The 19,962-nt window shown below is 47.7% G+C and overlaps 1 protein-coding gene across 1 annotated transcript; it reads right to left on the bottom strand.

Annotated features, from left to right (window-relative positions):
• Positions 1–2,405: 2,405 nt before the first annotated feature.
• On the bottom strand, positions 2,406–6,325 carry LOC109748786 (probable ubiquitin-conjugating enzyme E2 23). The gene is made up of 6 exons (XM_073509694.1): positions 5,510–6,325; positions 4,733–5,377; positions 3,984–4,106; positions 3,407–3,877; positions 3,187–3,262; positions 2,406–3,058 (listed from the first exon to the last, which is right to left on the bottom strand). Exons 1-6 carry the CDS (start codon positions 6,323–6,325, stop codon positions 2,406–2,408), a joined length of 2,784 nt encoding a protein of 927 aa, XP_073365795.1.
• Positions 6,326–19,962: the final 13,637 nt, after the last annotated feature.

Below are 19,962 nucleotides of genomic sequence, written 5' to 3' on the forward strand. Positions count from 1 at the left end.
AGGTGCTCCCGCACGACGTCTATCTGAGTCCGAATGGGCGAAATCATGGGATGTGGACCAAAGTGTCAGTTCGGGAATGTCAGGGGATTTTCTACAAAAGATTCATGTTGGATTTGTCTTTTTTGCTTCTCCATTTGTATTTTGAATTTTGATTTGAAATTTTTAGGGATTGTACATTCATGTGATGCTAACATCCACAATATTTTCGTAATTTTTTGAAATATTTAAATGTGCATTTTGAAATTTGGGAGCACCTTATGTGAGGTGCTCCCGTAGCACGAGATATTCAACCCTATGGAGTGGGCGTAGGTGCACAACGATGCCATCATGGCGGAGGAGGAGCAACCTGCGTCAGCTCCTATGTCGGTGTTCCGCAAGCGCGGGAGGATCAGAGGTACAACATGTTCGTCCTTGAGCAGCACCGGCTGGCGGAGGGCAAAATCTACCGCGAGCGCGTAATCGAGGCGGTCGGGGCCACCATGGCCGCGACAAACCCGAACTTCGTTCCGAAGCAGCGGGCGCTCTATGAGGGAGCGCGCGCTCAACGCACGGCTCACAACGCAGAGTGTCAGCTGTGCATCCTATGCGCCGCCATCCAACTTTCCAGGGTGGACGTGGCAGGTGGACAGTGACGGACCATCCACGTCCATCATCGACCTCACGTCCAACGGCCCGGCGACACACAAGCCGGGCATTATGTCTCAAGTGGGCAGGTCCGTCTCCCATGTTCTAGTCTTCCTCGCCAGAGACCGCACCTTCACTTCATAGGTCTTGAACCCCGCCGCCGTAGATGGTGACCGCTAATGGAGGATGTGGTCGCTGATGCAGAATACAAAGGAAGTAGACGATGGCCGCCAGATAGGTTTTGGGCCGGGTTTCTTTTTTTGTCCTAAATGCTTAAAATGTAATGAAAAAAATACCGTGTTTGCATGAATCTCGTCCGGTTTATATGAAAATCTGCCGTGTTTGAACGAATTTTGTTCGGTAAGTTCAAAAATAGGTCGAAATGTATAAGGGTAGCGTTGGATGGCCGCCTCCTATCCTATCCTCCTCCTCTCTCGCGACCGTGCCTGCCCCCCGCGGGCGGCTGACCGCGCCCCCGTCCTTCTTCCCAAGCGACCGCTCCTCCCTCCTCCCGCCGTCGCGAGCGTGCGCCGTCAGGCTCGGCCCAGGCGGCGCCAGCGGTGTTGACCCGATGCTTTTACCCTCCCGGTGATGTTCCTGCGCGGGGCGGAGCGGCGCTTGGCGGTGCTGCCAGGCGGCAATGGCTCGACGTGGCCGTGGGGGGACCTGGCGCGCGTGCGGGGGGAGGGGGGTCAACTGCGCGGCGGTGTTGTCGTTGGCGGCGGATCTACACGGTGGTGCGGGGTGGTGGCGCCCGCTCGGCCCAGATCTGGGCCCTTTCAGGCCTCATCTGAGCTGGGGCGGGCCAACGTCTTCTTCATCGATGGTGGAGCTCCCTGGAGGTGGAGCTGGGGCGTGGGGAGGCGGGTGGTGGCAGCGCCGTTGCCGGCCTGCTGCAGCGTGGTGACAGCGGCTTTGAGAGCCTGGGTGGCTTGGTGTGCCCCTGCTGCCGTCCGGGCGGCTACTGTGATGGTGCGGGAGGCACAGGCATCCGGCACGATGGTGGGGAGGTGGTTCCCTCTGGCACGGCTCCGGTGCTGCCCCTCCCGATTCCTGGCGTCCCTCGCTCCGTCCTCTAGGCCTCGTGAAGGCGATCTCAGTGAGGCGGCATGGATGACTTCAAGACCGCGGTGGCATATGCTAGCGGGTGGCAAGTTGGATGGTTGGCTCCGGATCGGGCGGGTACTGGTGTTTGGGATGCGGGAGAAATCCCTGCCGGTTCATCCGGCCATGACGCGGTGTCGCCTGCGGGTGCGGCCGTTCCTTCCTGAAGGGCGTCAGTGTTACCCGTCCCCACTCCCTTCCGCGTGCTGGGGGAAACCCTAGGGTATGTCCGGGCAGCAGCGTCGTCTACGCCGCGTCCCTTCTTGGAGGTGCTGCTTGGTACGCGGTGGTTCGGAGCCTTGTTGTGCGGTGGGACGAATTCGGAGGGCGCAGCGGTTGCGGATCATTTGTGCTTTGTCGAGCTGCCGTTTTTGGCATTTATCTCGTTTTCTTTTTCCTTTGGGCTTGATATGCTGTTCCCCCCAACAGTTATCTTGTGTCCGGTGGAAGTTGTTTTATAATATATAAAGTGGGGGAACCCTTTTCCGGCCGATGGCCGCCTCCCCCACTCTTGTCCGTTGACATATGCTGGAGCAAATTTGCGGGTCGGTGTTGGAGATGCCCTTACTCAAAAAATTCACAAGAAATTCTCAGCGACAACACATGGAGTATTCTCTAGTGCATCTAGAGATAAAATCAATAATAAAACAATGATACATATACGTAGTTTGTAAATGCTACCCTTGAGTGCCCATGTTTGTGAAGGCGGCCACGAGTCTCGGCACCAAGTTGGCAAGCGCGATCCTGAAGCCAGTGGAGCAAGGCAGCTCCATGCCCCCTTCATCGGCATGAATGCATCCCCGCAGGTACGCGTCGCACGCCATGAGCACGTGCCTCCCCCGCTGGCGGAAGTGGTCCGTGACGAACCCTTCGAAGCCTCGCGGCGGCTGACGAAGCAGGTGCAGCGCGGTTCGGAGAGTAAGTAGGAAGGCATTCTCGCTGTAGGGCAGTGCATTGCGGCGGCCCTCCGGCGTGTCGACCAGTGTCTCGTGGCCGGCCTCGTTGTAGTAAGGCTGGCCGTTGAGGACGAGCGCCTGGAGGGAGACGACAACCTGGAGCAGGCTTGACGTCCCCGGCGACCAGACCTCGGTGCCCTCGCCGCCGAAGGTGTTTAGCAGACTGAGGCACACTGTGCCGGAGGGGTATAGGTTTGGGTTCAGGCGGAGGCCGAAGGAGCGATAGTACACCTGGGGTGGCACGGCGGGGTAGGAGGGCGGCAGCTGCAGGTCGAAGAAGAAGAGCCCGTGCTGGTACGGCGTCCCGCTGGCGCCCACCATGGCCGCCCGGAGCAGGTCCATCCGGTCCTCGTACGCCCGTACGTAGATGGTATCTGCAAGAATGCATAAGATCGATGTAGGTCGTCGATGCCAGTGCCAGTTCATCATTCATTGGGGCATTTATATGCATGCATGGACGTTAATTACATGAAACAATAGGTAGTAAAAGAGAGAGGCCAACCTGGTAAGCTGTCCTCCAGTATTTTCCACTCTTTCTGAACCGTCTTGACCCAGCTCTTTCCTCCCTTGCTGCTGCCCTGCAGTTTATTTGCCAACAACAAAAAGCACTGGTTAATGTTTGTTTCTTATTTGATCATATATTTGAAGAAAACTACTATTGAAAAATGATAAAACATGTGAAAGTAAGGTGGAAAAAGAGCAACTTGTCTTGGTGCACGTACCTGGTCCATGTTGTCAAGGTAATGGTGGTCTGGAGGACTCTGCACCACGTCAAACTTTGGGAAGTTTAACGCGTCGTCGTCACCAGTGGCGTCTTCTCCCGACGTCACCGCATCCTCGACATCACTTTCGCCATTCTCATCGCTTCTTGTCACTAGAGCAAACACGACCTCCGTGGCAGCACCGCCGATATTGGGATCTTCGTGACTACCACCCACGGATTCATGCGTAGGCACTTCAACAACATTGTGCATGGCCGCAGCTGGCAAATCTGAGGTTGACGACGATGTGCGGTTTACAAGATACAACTTGGCTCGAGCCAACACTTGAACCACCGATCGGATCATGGACTGGATGACACCACCCAACCGGTTTGTTCTTGTAGCGGCATGGCCATCTGATTCATTAGCAGAACTGCCACCGTCTTCAACCCTGGCGCCTTGGATATTCCTAGTATCTGTTGGATCATTGTCCTGTGATTGGATATATAGGATGTATGTGCCACATGATTAGTAAGATACGGTTTTGTGATGCATAGTTAAGTTGATAGCTATGTACACAGTGTTTCTAGATAAATACCACAGCAGCATCACCGGATTCTTGGTGAGTATCAACGCTGTCCTCCTCCACCCAGTCACCCATTTCAGCCTGCAGTTGGCTGTAGTGTTCCTTACTGGCAACAGTGATCTCATGGGGTAATACCTGAAAAAGCATATGGAATTAAAGCAGTTCTTAAATCATATCTAAAACATTAATACTCCATCTGTTTATGTATACAAGGCCACTTCATATTTGGATGTCTAACTTTGATTGTTAATTTTACCAACAAAAAGTAAGTTATACTATGCCACAACAAGTATGTCATTGGATGCACATTTCAAAGAACTTTTCGATGATATATTTTTTTATGACATATAATATAACTCATATTCTTTCTCCTTGCCTATGCACTGTGTCGAGATGGTGCATAGGGTCAGATGGAGGCTGTATGCGCTTTGAAGGGTGCATGTTTAGCGGGTCGTTGAAGGGGTTGCATGGTGTGTTTTGGCTATATCAAACTGCATGGTTTCGTTAATGAAATCGGCGGAAAGATCCCTTTCTTTCAAAAAAAATATATAACTCATATTTTGTTGACCAAAATTATAAGTCAAGGTTTGGCACGAAAAACAAAGTGACCTTGTGCACAAATATATGAATATCAATGTTTTACTTTGACCAATAAAATACAGATTATGCACCATAGAACTTATACAAATTATTATATACTTGAAAAAAAATTGATACATTACTTATATGGTAAATTATATCAGGAAAAACAGATTCCTTACCATTGACGTGGTGTCGTCGCCCCATTTGACTTGGATGTGGCCGTCACTAAAGTCAACAACACGACCAACCCATGAAAGATCGAGGACCTGTGGTTGCCTTGCATTATTTCCACTCACGTTTGATGATAGTGCACGAACCACGACGTCCCCATAGAAAACGGAGTGGTCAGGGTCCCTGCCTAGATCATACACACTAACGGCCTCGTCGTCGCATTCCACCTCCCACCCTCCGGACGCCGCCTTGAACCACGACACATGCGCCGTGTGGTCCTTGGAATTTAGATTCCTGACGACACCGATAAGCCGCTCGGTTGATTCCGCCGTGAAGTCGTCGTCATCTCGAGCGTCGATGACATACTGCCCTGGGAAGACCTCGTGCTCGTTCATCATGTCGAAGGGGTTGAGGGACGTCGACGGCACCCCGTGGTGTCGCGTGCCGTCCTGCCACAACACGTCGACGGTGGTGCGAGTGCGGGACACGGTCATGGTGCGCAGCGGTTCCGGCTGCAGCTGGTAGCCTCGTCGCGCCCGCCCCCTATGCCGTACGAACATGGGCTTCCTCAGCTGCTTGCGGTAGAATCTCTCCTCCTTGTCCACTGGAGCGGTTGCTAGGCCGGCGGTTAACGATGGCGGCGACGGCTCAACCTCTTCTTCTTCATCGGAAGAGGAGCTATCATCAGATTGCAGTGGACTCTGGTGTTGTGGATCATGAAGCGAATCGATTTCTGAACTAGGGGAAGCAGCAGTGCCTTCTCGGAGGAAGCAACGGTCGCCTACTCCCCAGCTGCACTCGTACGCGCAGCAGAAGTACATTAGGTTCTCAGGGTTTTGGTAAGCTGGAGGAGCGGACTCGTGGTGGAATTGCTCGTCGGTGTCCCCGTACGCGGACGCGACCCAGTGGACAAGGACGCCGGCCATCTCCACCTTGGTCACCGTCCCCGCTTCATGCCTCGTCTTCCAGTGGCCACTTAGCCACCGCGCCCCTCTGAAGACGACTGAGGGGTCGCCGGAGGTGACGCTCAGCCCAGGGTAGAAGGTGACGTTCGTCTGTTGACGGTGAAGACCCGGTGTGCTCTCTGCCGGCCATAGCTGCACGGTTGGGGACTCGGCGTCCGTGACCCTGCAGATAGCGCCGTCGTCGAACACGACGTCCACGTCTAGGGACACCTCAACCACGCGGCCCAGCCACTGCCCTTGCCCAGACACGACGTAATCCCCGAGGCTGAGCGCCCTGACACGCCGCACAGCTGAGGGCGGCAGGCCCCCGATGACTTCCCCTATCGCCTCGCCGCCACGGTCCACGAGGTCGAGCGTTGTGGTCACGCCGGTGACGACGCCGATCTGGCCGCCGACGTCCGACGCCGATACTACGGCCTGTCCGACATGGAGAAAGCTCCGATCGACGAGGGCGATGTCGGTGTCGCCAGCCTCCTTGGTGAAAGGCAAGCCGTCAATGCCGAGCATTAAAAGCTCGTCGGCGGGGTGAGACAGCCAGGTGGACGGAGCGAGAATGCCAAGCTTCGACTGAAAACTCACGAGGTCTTGCCCGTAAAGATTAGTTGTAGGTGCGGCGACGGCGACGGCGACGTCCATCTTTTCTTCTTGATCGGTCGCCGGAGTATGCGCGCGAGTAGATATATATAGGCGCCGTCGCCGATCGATTAAATTTATTTATTGGCCAGGATGGGTGTGGGTGTTCGAGTCCAGGTAGGAATATACTAGGATATAAATCATTAGACAAACGGAGTTTGGGGAGTCATTAACCGATACGAGTCCAGCTCCTTCTCGGATACGATCAGCACCGTGCACATACATATAATTTTCCTCGATTGATGATGAATATATATACTTATATGGTAGCCTCGACGGCCTCGTGCGTTTGTTTTGTCGCCGGCGATCGATCGAGATGGAAGAGATCCCCACCGTCAGCGGTGGCCGTAGGTACGTTCACACATGTCGATCGATAGCGCGCTCTCTCCCTCTATCGGCTTCTACTCGCCATCTTTCATCATGTGTTAAAAAACTTATTCAAATTGTAGAGAAGGAGGACGGCGCAGCAGCGCCAAGCCAAGAGGATTCAAGACGGGGACAAGGAAGCTCCGGCTGTGCATCCGTGACGAGCGCGGCATCAGGATATGCGACGACGAGGGCGCCGCCATGCTGCGGACCACGCCGCTAGGGCGCGAGGTAGCGCTCAAGGAGGACCTGCGGGCGGCCACGAGCATGTACCACCAGCTCAAGAGCATGGGCATGTTAAAGTGGAAGGCCTACAAAGAGCAGCGGCAAACCATCCGGGGCCTCATCAGGACCATCCACCAGGCAGTCACGCGTTACAAGGACCGCCGCCTGGACGCCGGCTTCTTCTACCTGGTGCCGAGAGAGGCGGACCTCACCGTCGAGGTCCGCAGCCACTTGTACCACATGCCGCTCCGGGAAGCGGTGCGGAGGTGCCGGCTGGAGCTCCAAAAGAGAAGAGACGTTCTTGAAAACAAGAGCAAGGCTGCTTCTTCTTCTCAGGGTCAGGCTCAGGTATCCGATGCCGGCACTGATGGATGGCTCTCGCCCGCTGCTAGATTGACGTTGTGGACGACGCTGTCGTCCTTGGTTCTAGGTTGTATCATTGTCCGTATCTGAATTCTCAACACAAGAGAAGAAACAAATAATTATGTCATCCTCATTGTTTCTTTGTGGTTTCGAAACTGCTCCACGGACGACATGTACTGTCCGATTTTCGTCTGATCCCTCGCAAAGTTAATCCTACGCATGTGTGGTGTGGCTGTTTTTAACCGTCGTCCTAGAATCTAACAAAATTTGTCCTACGTATAGCAAGATTATTCTTGGGGTTTAGACACCATACCATATTGGAACACAGTTCAAATAATCGTGGGGTTTAGACACTCCCGTACAATTGTGTTGTCTGGCTCATATTATGACAAACCTCACAAGAATAAAACATTAATAACTTCCTGATCAGAGGAGGGGAATAGTATCCTCGCACCTGTTGACATTATGGAATTTTTTTGGTTGGATTAGGAATTCACTCTTTTTTAATCCTTCTCTATTTTTTTATTTTCTATATCAATAACCCATTATGCCTTCGGGAGTGTCACGGCTGCAGAATTTCGTTTGCACAAACCATCCTGAGTAATCATACAAATAGAAGAAATTTGTGTAACTATGTTAGAGAGATCTATTTAAGTGGAGACACGAAGAAAAATGCATCTCATGACTGATCACCTCCATCATCTACTTATACTATAGTAGAACGCCCTTGCGTTGCAACGTGCTGCATTGGCGGCTTCCTTTTTACAGTTAAAGCACTCTACTTTTCTTCCTTTTCGTTTCCCCAACTAAAATTATTTCTCGGAGTGATATGGGAATGGATAAATTATAACATAGGATATTTAATTTTAATTTGAATAATTTAGTATTGTGAGTACAAATAATAATCTAACGTGCAAAGAATAATGTACAAATTACTAGTATAGTTGGTATGATAATATGATTTTGTGCTCTCCAACAAATACCAAATCCCCTACTTTGTATTCGTTAATCACTTGAACAAGCACTTACCATGCTAAAATTGCTCAGGATAATGACATATTTAAGGATGACCAAAGAAACTTTAAATAATTTCATAACACAAATAACCAGTCAGTCTTTCTACGTGGCCTCTTTCAAGATCAAAACTATCAAAAATCTGTCAAGGTATCTAATCTTCTTTTAATTCGTGTAAACTTGCATGAGTAGGTTTTCCCAAGAACCTAGTAGAAAAACTTTAAACTTTGCCAACTAAAAGTTAAAGATATAAACTTTATACAGCTAAATGCACCCCCTCCTCTTGTCCATAATAAGTTGGTATGCTAGACATGCTTCAGGAGAAAGACAGTCTGGGTGCCCATAGCATGGGTGGCCGGATTGGTTGTGGACGGTGGTCGGCTAAGATGATGTCTGATGGCCTTGGTCGGCTTGTCGTTTTTGCATTATGTTGATACATGAAAATAAGGGTTCATAGTCATGCTACAGGGACATAGGCGTATGCGCTGAACCTCGTTAAAAATTTGTGATGTCGTGTCGTGATTACTTATCCTCTCGTATATATGATCAGCATGTGCCTCCGGTTTTCTAACGACACATCCACCGGATGCACAAGTTAATGTGCAACAATGCAACAAATGTCTGTTTTAATTATTTTCAGTGTGAAAACAACAATTTAAATCTTGTAACTAATAAGAAAAACCTAGGAGACTGTCATACCCACTAGTAGTATATAAAAATGAAAAGAAAATGAGGTCGAGGAGCCCGAATGCCAACGAGACATTGTAGTGTGTCTAGGTTGTGATTGGACTGAGACTTGGCACAACTAGTTCAAATTCTCTCACTTCCTGCAACTAAAATTTTATCTTTCCAGTGTAGCCCTATACTTCTTAATGACATAGGTGTTGGTCCATCATCGCCTAGAAATAGAAGAGACAGCCAGCATCAGTGACTTAATAAGAGATTGATTTGAAGTTTAAAATTAAAGAGTAAGCATAAATGCATCCATGAGGCTTAGGTTTTGTAATAGGGTAAGCATAAATGGACATAACCAAAAGGAAAGTGCAAAGAAATTTGAGAAGGTGCAGTCCCAAATGTAACAAATGTAAACATAATAGTCGGTGCATAAACGCAAAATTCATTTCATACATCGATAAAATGGCTGGAACTCAGGCGGCATTAAAGGCACAATTGCCTATGGCATGGAGTCAGAGTACACCACTTATGGAATTAACCCAGCCAAAATTCTCTCTGGCTTGTAGTCTTGATGTTGTATCTGCACTTAACTGTAACCTTATCATAAGGACTATCACAAAACATACCATGGCATCAGGGGCCGGCGAACAGCTGCGATGTCGATCGAACGACATGAAGCACCGTCAAATCGTAAGCCATATGTGTGCTATGTTCACCCATTAACGATCTATTTGCGCTAGTGACATGTGTTACGATAAAAAACAGAGCAACAACTATAGTGTGGCAACTGACTAGTAGAAAAAGGGGCTTTCGTTCGGGCCTGGCCAGCCCATTAGTCCCGGTTCTTATACGAACCGGGACCAATGGGTGCATTCGTCCCGGTTCGTGAGCCCAGCTGGCCGGCCGGGGCCTCGTGGGCTTTGGTCCCGGTTCGTCTGGACCCATTTGTCCCGGTTCTAGGCACGAACCGGGACCAATGGGCCTCGCTCCTGGCCCACATCCATTGGTCACGGTTCCAGCCACGAACCGGGACAAATGAGTTGCCTATATATAGCCCATCGCCGGCGAGCAGAGCACTCCACACTGCTCTGTTTTTTGCTGGCCGGCGAGGGGAGGGCATTTGGGTGCTCTAGCTCACCTCCTATGCACATGAGGTATTCGATAAAATGTCCGAGCCACACTAGTTAATATTTCTTCTCTCGAAACGCGACCTCCGAGCTTCATTTTCCCCGAGATTTTTCTAGGTTTAGCGGTCCGTCACGTCCCGTCCCCGTCTTCGCCGCCGTCGATCGCCCGCGCCGATCTCGTCGCCGGCACCACCGTGGTGAGCCTCTTGGTCTTATCTTCTTTCTGAAAGAAAAAAAAATTCTTACTTCAGATAGATACTTGTCTAATTTTCTTGCTTTTATTATTCCTTGTTATTATATAGTGCGATGGTTCTGGTATCCGCCCCCGTCGGTCCTCGTCCTGTCTATGATTCGGATGTGGTATATATTATCTTTTTATAACTATTTGGTTCATTTATTGTTTATGACAATTATGCCGACCAACGTGACATAGATTTTATTTATGTAGGAGGTGGTTGAACCGGAAATTCCAACCGACCCTATTGTCGAGAGGTTAAATTTAGTTGAAGAAGAAAACAATTACTAGAAGGAAAAAATAAAAAAATTGAGGAGGAGAAGATGATATTGGAGTTGCATGTTGCGGATGTCGTCGATATCACAAAATCAAGATGGATGCAATGCGGTTGAAGATTAGAAAGATTAGAAAATATGCAATTCATACCGAGGCTTGGTATCATTATGCCGTTGGATCAATTGTTACCTTTGTTGTGATTATGATCGCATTTGTTGTTGCATTGAAAGGTTTTACATAGTTTCCATGTATGGTTTAACTAGATGCTCTGGAGAGCTATATGTTGTTCAATTTGAACTATGTATGTACTTTGGTTTTAATGTGATGATGAACTACTATTAATTTGGTCACTTATCTATCCATGTTCATTTGTAGTGCTTTTCAATTTCAAGGTCTTATAGCTGAAAAAAATCAGTAAATGCATGAAAAATAACAAATGAAGTCAGAAAGGGTTGAAAATTGATGATGTGGTTTTGAATGGTGCATTTTGAACACAGAAAAACTATGGAGTTCAAATAAGTTCAAAAAAATGAAATCCCTTTGTAACAGACGAGTTTCCGTATGAAACCCTGATACTTCGAAAGAGATTGTCCGTTTTGTACACGAAGTGCATCCAGTTTTTACCGTAAGCCTCTCTACTTTCTTGCACATTCTATGTGGGTGAAATGATGATACCATGCCAACTTTCAACCTTTTCAGAGTTCATTTGTAGTGCTTTTCAATTTCAGGATCTTATAGCGGAAAAAAATCAGTAAATGCATGAAAAATAACAAATGAAGTCAGAAAGGGTTGAAAATTGATGATGTGGCTTTGAATGGTGCATTTTGAACAAAGAAAAACTATGGAGTTCAAATAAGTTCAAAAAAAATGAAATCCCTTTGTAACAGACGAGTTTCCGTATGAAACCCTGATACTTCGAAAGAGATTGTCCGTTTTGTACACGAAGTGCATCCAGTTTTTGCTGTAAGCCTCTCTACTTACTTGCACATGCTATGTGGGTGAAATGATGATACCATGCCAACTTTCAACCTTTTCAGAGTTCATTTGTAGTGCTTTTCAATTTCAGGGTCTTATAGCTAAAAAAAGCAGTAAATGCATGAAAAATAACAAAGGAAGTCAGAAAGGGTTGAAAATTGATGATGTGGCTTTGAATGGTGCATTTTGAACACAGAAAAACTATGGAGTTCAAATAAGTTCAAAAAATGAAATCCCTTTGTAACAGACGAGTTTCCGTATGAAACCCTGATACTTCGAAAGAGATTGTCCGTTTTGTACACGAAGTGCATCCAGTTTTTGCCGTAAGCCTCTCTACTTTCTTGCACATGCTATTTGGGTGAAATGATGATACCATGCCAACTTTCAACCTTTTCAGAGTTCATTTGTAGTGCTTTTCAATTTCAGGGTCTTATAGCTGACAACAAATCAGTAAATGCATGAAAAATGACAAATGAAGTCAGAAAGGGTTGAAAATTGATGACGTGGCTTTGAATGGTGCATTTTGAACACAGAAAAACTATGGAGTTCAAATAAGTTTTAAAAAATGAAATCCCTTTGTAACAGACGAGTTTCCGTATGAAATCCTGATACTTCGAAAGAGATTGTCCGTTTTGTACACGAAGTGCATCCAGTTTTTGCCGTAACCCTCTCAACTTTCTTGCACATGCTATGTGGATGAAATGATGATACCATGCCAACTTTCAACCTTTTCAGAGTTCATTTGAAATGCTTTTCAATTTTAGGGTCTTATAGCTCAAAATAATCAGTAAATGCATGAAAAATGGTGCATGAAAAATAACAAATAAAATAAATAAGTAATTAGAAAAAAATATAAACTTTAATAAAATATATAAGTAAAAACAAAACAAAATAAACTTTAATAACATTTATGAAACTAAAATTAACAAAGTATTTTCTGTTCAAAACATTATAAGCAACCTCTAGTATTATTGAAACTAAAATTATATAAAATTGTTGCAACTAAAATTATTGAAGTATTTTCTGTTCAAAATCATTAAAAGCAAAAAGAATTTTCATAAAGAACGTTTTTTGCTAGAAACTTTAATAGCAAAAAGAATTATCAAAAAGTAAAATAAATAAGTAATTAGAAACAAAATAAAATAAATAAGTTTTTTGTTGTAAGTAGAAACAGAACAAAATAAATAAAGCAAAAAAGAAAACAAAAAAAAAGTCAAAAAATAAAAAATATGCCACCTACTGGGCCACCACGGCGTGAATACGACTAGAAGCCCATCGATGGGCCGGGATTCAGGCCCGCAGAAGGCCCAGTAGGCCCATCAGGCATAGCAGTGACAATTAGGCCCGTAAGCCTGCAATGGAGAGGAGCTCGAGAGGGGTGTGGCAGTGGGGCTTATGAAACACTGCGGGCGCTCTCAACTAGCGAGGTGGGACTAAACTTTCGACGCGGGCGCAGCAGCACAAGGCCTTTGGTCCCGGTTGGTGGCACCAACCGAGACTAAAGGGTTGCATTGGTGCCGGTTGGTGCCACTAGCCGGTACCAATGCCCCCCCTTTAGTACCGGGTGGTGCCACCAACCGGGACCAAAGGCCGCCGCTTCCCGCCCTTTGGGCTGCTGAAAAGAGGCCTTTGGTCCCGGTTGGTGGCACCAACCGGTACTAAAGGTCGCATTCGTCCCGGTTGGTGTCACGAACCGGGACCAATGCTTCGTCTATATAACTAGCACTTGTGAAATTCTTCATTCAGTTCGTCTTCCCCGCCCCGACGACGCCGCCAGGCTGCCCCTCTACGCCTCGTCGTCGCCGTCGTCGCCCTGCCTCCGACGCCGTCCCGCGCCGCCCTCACGCCGTCCCGCGCCGCCCCGCGCCTCCTGCCTCCTCGTCGCCCGTCGCCGCGCCCCTCACCATCAACGTCGCCGCCCCCTGCCTCCTCGTCGCCCGTCGTCGCGCCCCTCACCGTCGTCGCCGACCCTACCTCCTCGTCGCCTGTCGCTGCGCCCCTCATCGTCGCTGTTGCCGCGCCCCTCACCGTCGCCCCGTGCCCTGCCTCCTGTCGATCGCCGCCCCCTTAGTGAGCTCATATGAATTTTTTTAGTTAAAGCAATTATCCCGGTGATGTTTTTTCCGTTCATAGACCTTTTTATGTTCATAAAATTAGTTTTTTTTGTTCATATATAATGTAGATGTATATGTATGTGTATGTATGTATGGATGTTGAAATTATATTTATTTATTGTGTAGTTATATTTATTTAGATGTATAGTTAATTTAGATGTTGTAATTTGTTCATAAAAAATGTGCACTTTTGTATAGAAACTTTAATATTTTTTCATATGTACGAAAATGAATAATGAAAACGAAAACAAACATATAAGAAAAAACAAAGGAAAAAATGAAGAAGGAAAAGAAAACCGCCCGGCCCGGCCACCACCTCATTTTCATAAAGTGTTTCCATCGAGTCCACGTTGCACCGATCGAGCACCCGCGGCGAAGCAAGTCTTCTTTTAAGGTAGTTCTTTGTTAAAGTGGGTGGGGGGGGGGGGACGACGACGTCGGGAGCACCCCCCGGCCCTCTCGCTCGACCAAAACTCTCGAGGACACCCAAACCCTAGAAAAAACGATGTCGGTCTCCTACCCCCTCCCGCTGCGCCCCTACCCGATCGACAAACTCTCTTGAGGCCACCCAAATTTACCAAGTTAAAAGAGCGTTGTCGTCGAGGCCACCCCGAACCCTTGAAGCGTTGTTGAGGCCACCCCAAACCCCTGAAGCGTTGCCGAGGCCACCCCAAACCCTAGAGAAGCATTGAGGCCAGGCCACTAATATGATTCCTTATTGTGCTGCTAGCTAGTTCTATGTTTGCCACTAATATATCTATCTGTCATGTTTGAATAATAATTGCCATGTTGTAAATATTTGCAGAAACTATGGATCCGCACTCCCGAGACGAAGCAAAAGAAGCGGTGTTGGGGGAGATAATCGCACACGGAAGTGATGCCTTCTTGTCGTTTCTCAACGACACATGCACCGATGGTCTAGAAAGACAGGATGAAGAAGCAAGCTACGACGATGATCAAACAATGGAGGAGGAAGGACACCGTGATGACGGCTCTGGTGACCGAATCGAGGATGAAGGACACCGTGATGACGGCTCCGGTGAGCGAATCGAGGAAGGACACCGTGATGACGGCTCCGGTGACCGAACGGAGTCCGGCCAGGTATATATATTAATTAATTAAGCATGGGCTGACTATATACCTAATTGATGCATTAATTGTTTTTGGTATGTACACATATTAACTCTCTTCTTTTTCTTATTTTCTAGCCCTCCGGATCGAGCAACACTTCGGTAACGAGACGAGGTCCGAAGAGAAAGTTGCGCACGGATGAAAGGTACGCGATCATCGAAATTGATCGCGCTGGCCAACCGATTGAACCCCTCCGGACCAAGCAAAAATTTAATGCTCAGTGCGGGGTTCTAGTTAGGACATGATCCCGATCAGCATCGAGCAATGGTTGAAGCTAAGGACAAAGACTCTCAGGTGTCTTATGTCAGCGATAGGCAGAAAGCTGATCGTTGGACCGCGCTGCAGGAAAATTTCACTTTCCCGCCAGAGGAAGATCCGGAGAATCGGTTAAAAAGCCAATGATCAAGGCTTATGCTCTTAGGAAGATGGCTGAGCTGAAATCATCGTTTGTCGACCAAGACAAGACTCCAGAATTCATCGGCCGATTTGAGAAGATCAAAGATCAGTGACCCGCATTTGTCACCAAAAAGAAATCTGAGAGAGCAGCGAAGATGTCAGTGACAAGCAAGAAAAACGCTGCAAAGAAGAAGCATCACCATCGCACGGGGTCAGGTGGCTACCTGAAAGCCCGGCCATTGTAGGACAAGGCTGAGAAAGACCTCATTGATAAAGGGATCGAACCAGAGACGCGACGCTGGCCAGACCATTGCAAGACTTGGTTCTTCGGGGTTGGGGGAAAATTGGACCCTGTAACAGGGAAGTGCGTTTGGACCAACGAGCAGCTGAACACCCCCATCGAGAAGCTTCAGGAGTATATCGAAAAAGTGCAGCAAGGGACGTTCGTTCCGGACAGAGAGAACGACGAGCTCACAGAGGCCCTCGGGAATCCTGAGCACCCCGGACGGACACGAGGCACGCCAGGCTCCCTTTCGTGGAAGGCTGGATTTCTCGACGGAGGTGGTTACAAACGTCGGGAGAGGAAGAAGAAAAAAGAATTTGACCCAACTACAGGCGCTGCACGCAAGGGTACAAGCGCTAGAGGAACGAGATGCAGTTTGCAGCACGCGACCTACCGAAGCTACACCCGAAGCTACCCCGCCATCTCAGCGGAGAAGCAGCGTGGCTTCCACGGAGCTGCTTTAGGAGCCTGTCTTCACGGCTCCTGCTAGCTACCCCGTGGATTCTATCACGGAGTCTCAACATTACCACCTTATGACGCAGTGGATGGAATTGAAAGTCAAGGCGGATGTTGGCTCTGTTGCACCTCCTGAACCTGGCGCAACTTTTCACTGCCGGCCGATTCCAGAAGGATATGCTAGGGTGATGGTGGATGAAATCACAGAAGGATTTGAGGACCTCCAGTTTGACCACCCTACGGGTGACGGGGAGACTCGGCTGGGTTCTTGTCTGAAGACTCCATGCCTATGGCGGAAGGAGCTCATCAACCTTCGGAACTGGACGCCTCCGCCTCCTCCTCCTCCGGCGAGTCAGGGCACTCCGCCTCCTCCTCCGCCTCTTCCTCCGGCGAGTGATCAGGGCATTCAGCCTCCTTCTCTGGCGCGTGGCGGCACTCCGCCTCCTTCTCCGCCTGCGCCGGCGCGCCCGAGCAGCCAGCCTCCTCCTTCTCCGCCTCGTCAGCAAGGGCGGAAGAGACCCGCCGCCGCTCCAGCTGCTCCGGCGCGTCGTAGTCCTTCTCCTCCGCCTCGTAAGCAAGCACGAAAGAAGACAGCCGCAGCCGCTCCGTCTGCTCCGGCGTCTAGCAGTACAGCCAGAGGCGGGAGGCAATACATATTTGGTCCATCTCTCAAGCCTCTAGAGAAGTTACCATATGAGATGACCAAACAGGAAAACACAGAGATCTGTCAAGCCCAAGTGAAGGACTTCTTTGAAGGGGTGAAAGCAAAGAGACATCCACCTCCGGAGGAGAAGGTAGATCCGGTGAAAGCAAAGCGCACTATCGATGCCCTGAGGAAACCACCAAAGTCTCCGCCGAAAAGCAACTATGAGCGCGTTACTGAAAAGGTATATATCGAAGCGAAGCGGTCGAGAAGTACTAGAAGTGATCAAAGGTTAAAAGAACAACGAGCAGCTGGGAAAAAAATTGAACAGCTCGGCGAACAAGCGAACCAATCGTGCCCCCCCCGCTCAATGTGTCTAGTGACATCGTCGCTAATGATCCGGGGATGGTGCCCGGTTATAACAATCTTGGAGATTACCTGCCCGACGATGTACATTATGATTTCTTGGAGGTGGACGAACACAGATACGAGTACGGGAAGCCTCTCGTCAAAGATGAAAAATCTCTAGCAACGATGATGCGAAGATTCCATAATTGGTACATGAAAACCTGCAGAGAGTCTGGGGGGACGGATACTTTGTATCTGAGAGTTAAAGAGGAGCTCGACCTTGTTGGAATTGATCTGTTGTATGTTCCATTTGAGGAGTTCTTCCAGTTCTTCAATCAAAAGGCCCTCGATAAATTAACGGTCACTTGCTACTGTCTGTAAGTACTACTTCTGTCATTAAGTCTCTATATATAGCTCAACTCTTTCATTGCATGTATTTATAATTACCCTCACTATATTATGCAGATTGAAGATCGTCGAGTGCAGAAAAGCAGAAATGTATGATATTGGGTTCATTAACACAAATCTCATAGATGAATTTCAGGTTAAAAAGAGCGCCAAAGATGCCGAGACCAACTTGCTCAAATCATTGATAATAAATCAAAACAAAGATAAAATACTCTTTCCTTACAACTTCAAGTGAGTGTTACTGTCGTGTGCATATTCGGTTTCCCTTATTACTCGAGCGAGGTTATAGTAATGTAATTGATGAGTTATGCATGCGTGCGCAGCTTCCACTATATTCTCCTGGAGATTAAGCTTGAGCAGGGACTAGTAACCGTCTTAGACTCAAGACGAAAAGATCCCGAGACCTATGCGGACATGACTAAAATTCTCAACAAGTAAGTTCAATCGATCATTATCGCACCATATCGGCAACTTTTTGTTCATTTCCTGATATCTCAAGTAATAATTATTTTCTTTGTCTTGCAGGGTTTGGAAAAAGTTCACCGCAGAAGCTCCGGGACTGCCGAAGGAGCTGCGATATACATACCCGAAAGTAAGTACTACTAGCTAGCTACTTCCGCGCATCTCCCGTTGATTCTAGCTACTTTCATCAATGCCATTTATAATGCTTCATTATCAGTTTGATTGACCTCTATTTCTTGTAAAGTGCTTGTGGCAGGAACAAGGGAATGATTACTGTGGATACTACGTGTGCGAGTTCATCTACAACGTGACTTGCAAAGATAAGCGGGGCTACTCTAAAAGACAATATGAAGTGCGTAAGCAATAATATTCATAATTTCATTTTATTACACCATCATTTTTGTTGAGTTTCATTCATATATATGTATTAACCCCGTTCTTCAAATTAGACATGGCAGATGCGGAATGAACTCCTACCAGAAGATCGCATGAAAGCAATTCAAGAGGAATTGGCGGGATTCTTTCTTGACCACGTCATCAATAAAGCCGGAGAATACCATGTGGAACTTGAGTTCAAATGCTAGGGGATTGTAAGAGATCTTACATATTGTATATGTATGTAGCCAGTAGCGTCGGATAGATAATACGAAAACTTGTTGTTCGACCAATCTCTCGGAGAAGGAGAGGTCAATCACTTCTCTCGGTATGCATGACGAACTTCTGTACTTAATGGTTTCCTTCATTTTCTTACTAGCTAGCGTGTCGAGGGCCTCTCTATACGTATAGTACGTAGCGTCGACCAAGCACGGAGATAAAAGAGGACACTTCTCTCTATTAATTAATTAGCTACCTAAAACAATATATGAAACACCTTAATTAACCATACAAAACCCTCAAATCCACCCCCCCTTTCAGGAAAAAAAACAAAAACCCTGCCTATTGGTCCCAGTTGGTGCCACCAACCGAGACTAAAGGGCCTCCTGCCTGGGCTCGCAGCACCGGCCACGTGGAGGCCCATTTGTCCCGGTTAGTATAAGAACCGGGACTAAAGACCTAGGGCATTAGTAATGACCCTTAAGTCCCGGTTCCCCAACCGGGACAGATGTGCCTTATGAACCGGGACAAATGGCCCTTTTTCTACTAGTGTGAAGTTTGATGTTGAACATAGCTGAATTTACTTTCACACTTCACCAAGTGCATACACAAATCAATTAATAACATCTAAAATACCTAACACACATATTTTCCTTGTACCATGCGAAGCATGAAGTTTGAATTATTTCTCCACATTAATGACTGCAGCATTAGTTTGTTGTATACCTACATCCCAGCTGATTCATAGCACTCCCAAGTTAGATGGAATATATTTGAGGGCACTATAAGTGGAGGAACTGAGGAACATCAAACTGAGCCTTTTCATCTTGAGGTATTATACATATTTTACGGGTCTAACCGTGGGGGCATCGAAATGTTACTAAATATGTACCGGTGACATGTTAGCACACAAGCAGAGATAAAGTTTATCAACGGATACTTCCACATGTTACAAATAAAATGTTGACTTAAAAGGTAAATAAATTCAGAATGCATAGACCATGAGGTGATATAAATATGTACCTTAATTTAGATCCTTAGGAAAAAAGTTGGTTGTCAGCACTGGGAGCACCTCGCTTCGCGAAGAACTCATGCTTGACAAGGCTTTCTTTTAACCTGTGGCCAATGGCACTCCAACCTTGTGACCGGGGATTCTAGTGGAATTCCTCTAGCAGCTTGCCAGTGCTGTCACAATGGAACATGTAGCATGCAGAAATGTTCTACACCAGCACATCTCCCCTGTGGGATAAAATGACATGTTGTGTATCTGTGCGGTGGCACAGGCTCTCCACAGGGAATTCAACATGGTACTTGAATGACCATACCTCCCTCTTGTAGTCCTCCAGCAACCAAAATTTCGTGACAGTCCTCCCATCGTCGAAACAACTAAAGCCAATCAAACCATCCATGTCGCACAAAAACGTGTGCACTAGCTTGTAGCACCAGGTGGGCAACCCATGGATCTGAATGACTCAACCAGCGTATCAAAAACGACTATGCCACCGGCATCATAGTAAAGCCATCCAGGTTCCCAGTGAAGGCAGTTGCC

The sequence above is a fragment of the Aegilops tauschii genome, chromosome 2 (assembly GCF_002575655.3).
Source record: "Aegilops tauschii subsp. strangulata cultivar AL8/78 chromosome 2, Aet v6.0, whole genome shotgun sequence".
Taxonomy (NCBI): domain Eukaryota; kingdom Viridiplantae; phylum Streptophyta; class Magnoliopsida; order Poales; family Poaceae; genus Aegilops; species Aegilops tauschii.

Excerpts from the sequence above, each read along its gene's own strand:
- LOC109748786 (XM_073509694.1), bottom strand. The coding sequence starts at position 6,325 with ATGGACGTCGCCGTCGCCGTCGCCGCACCTACAACTAATCTTTACGGG. Across the intron at positions 3,878-3,983 it reads AATCCGGTGATGCTGCTGTG|GACAATGATCCAACAGATAC; the intron begins GTATTTATCTAG and ends ATCCAATCACAG. Across the intron at positions 3,059-3,186 it reads ACTGGAGGACAGCTTACCAG|ATACCATCTACGTACGGGCG; the intron begins GTTGGCCTCTCT and ends GCATTCTTGCAG.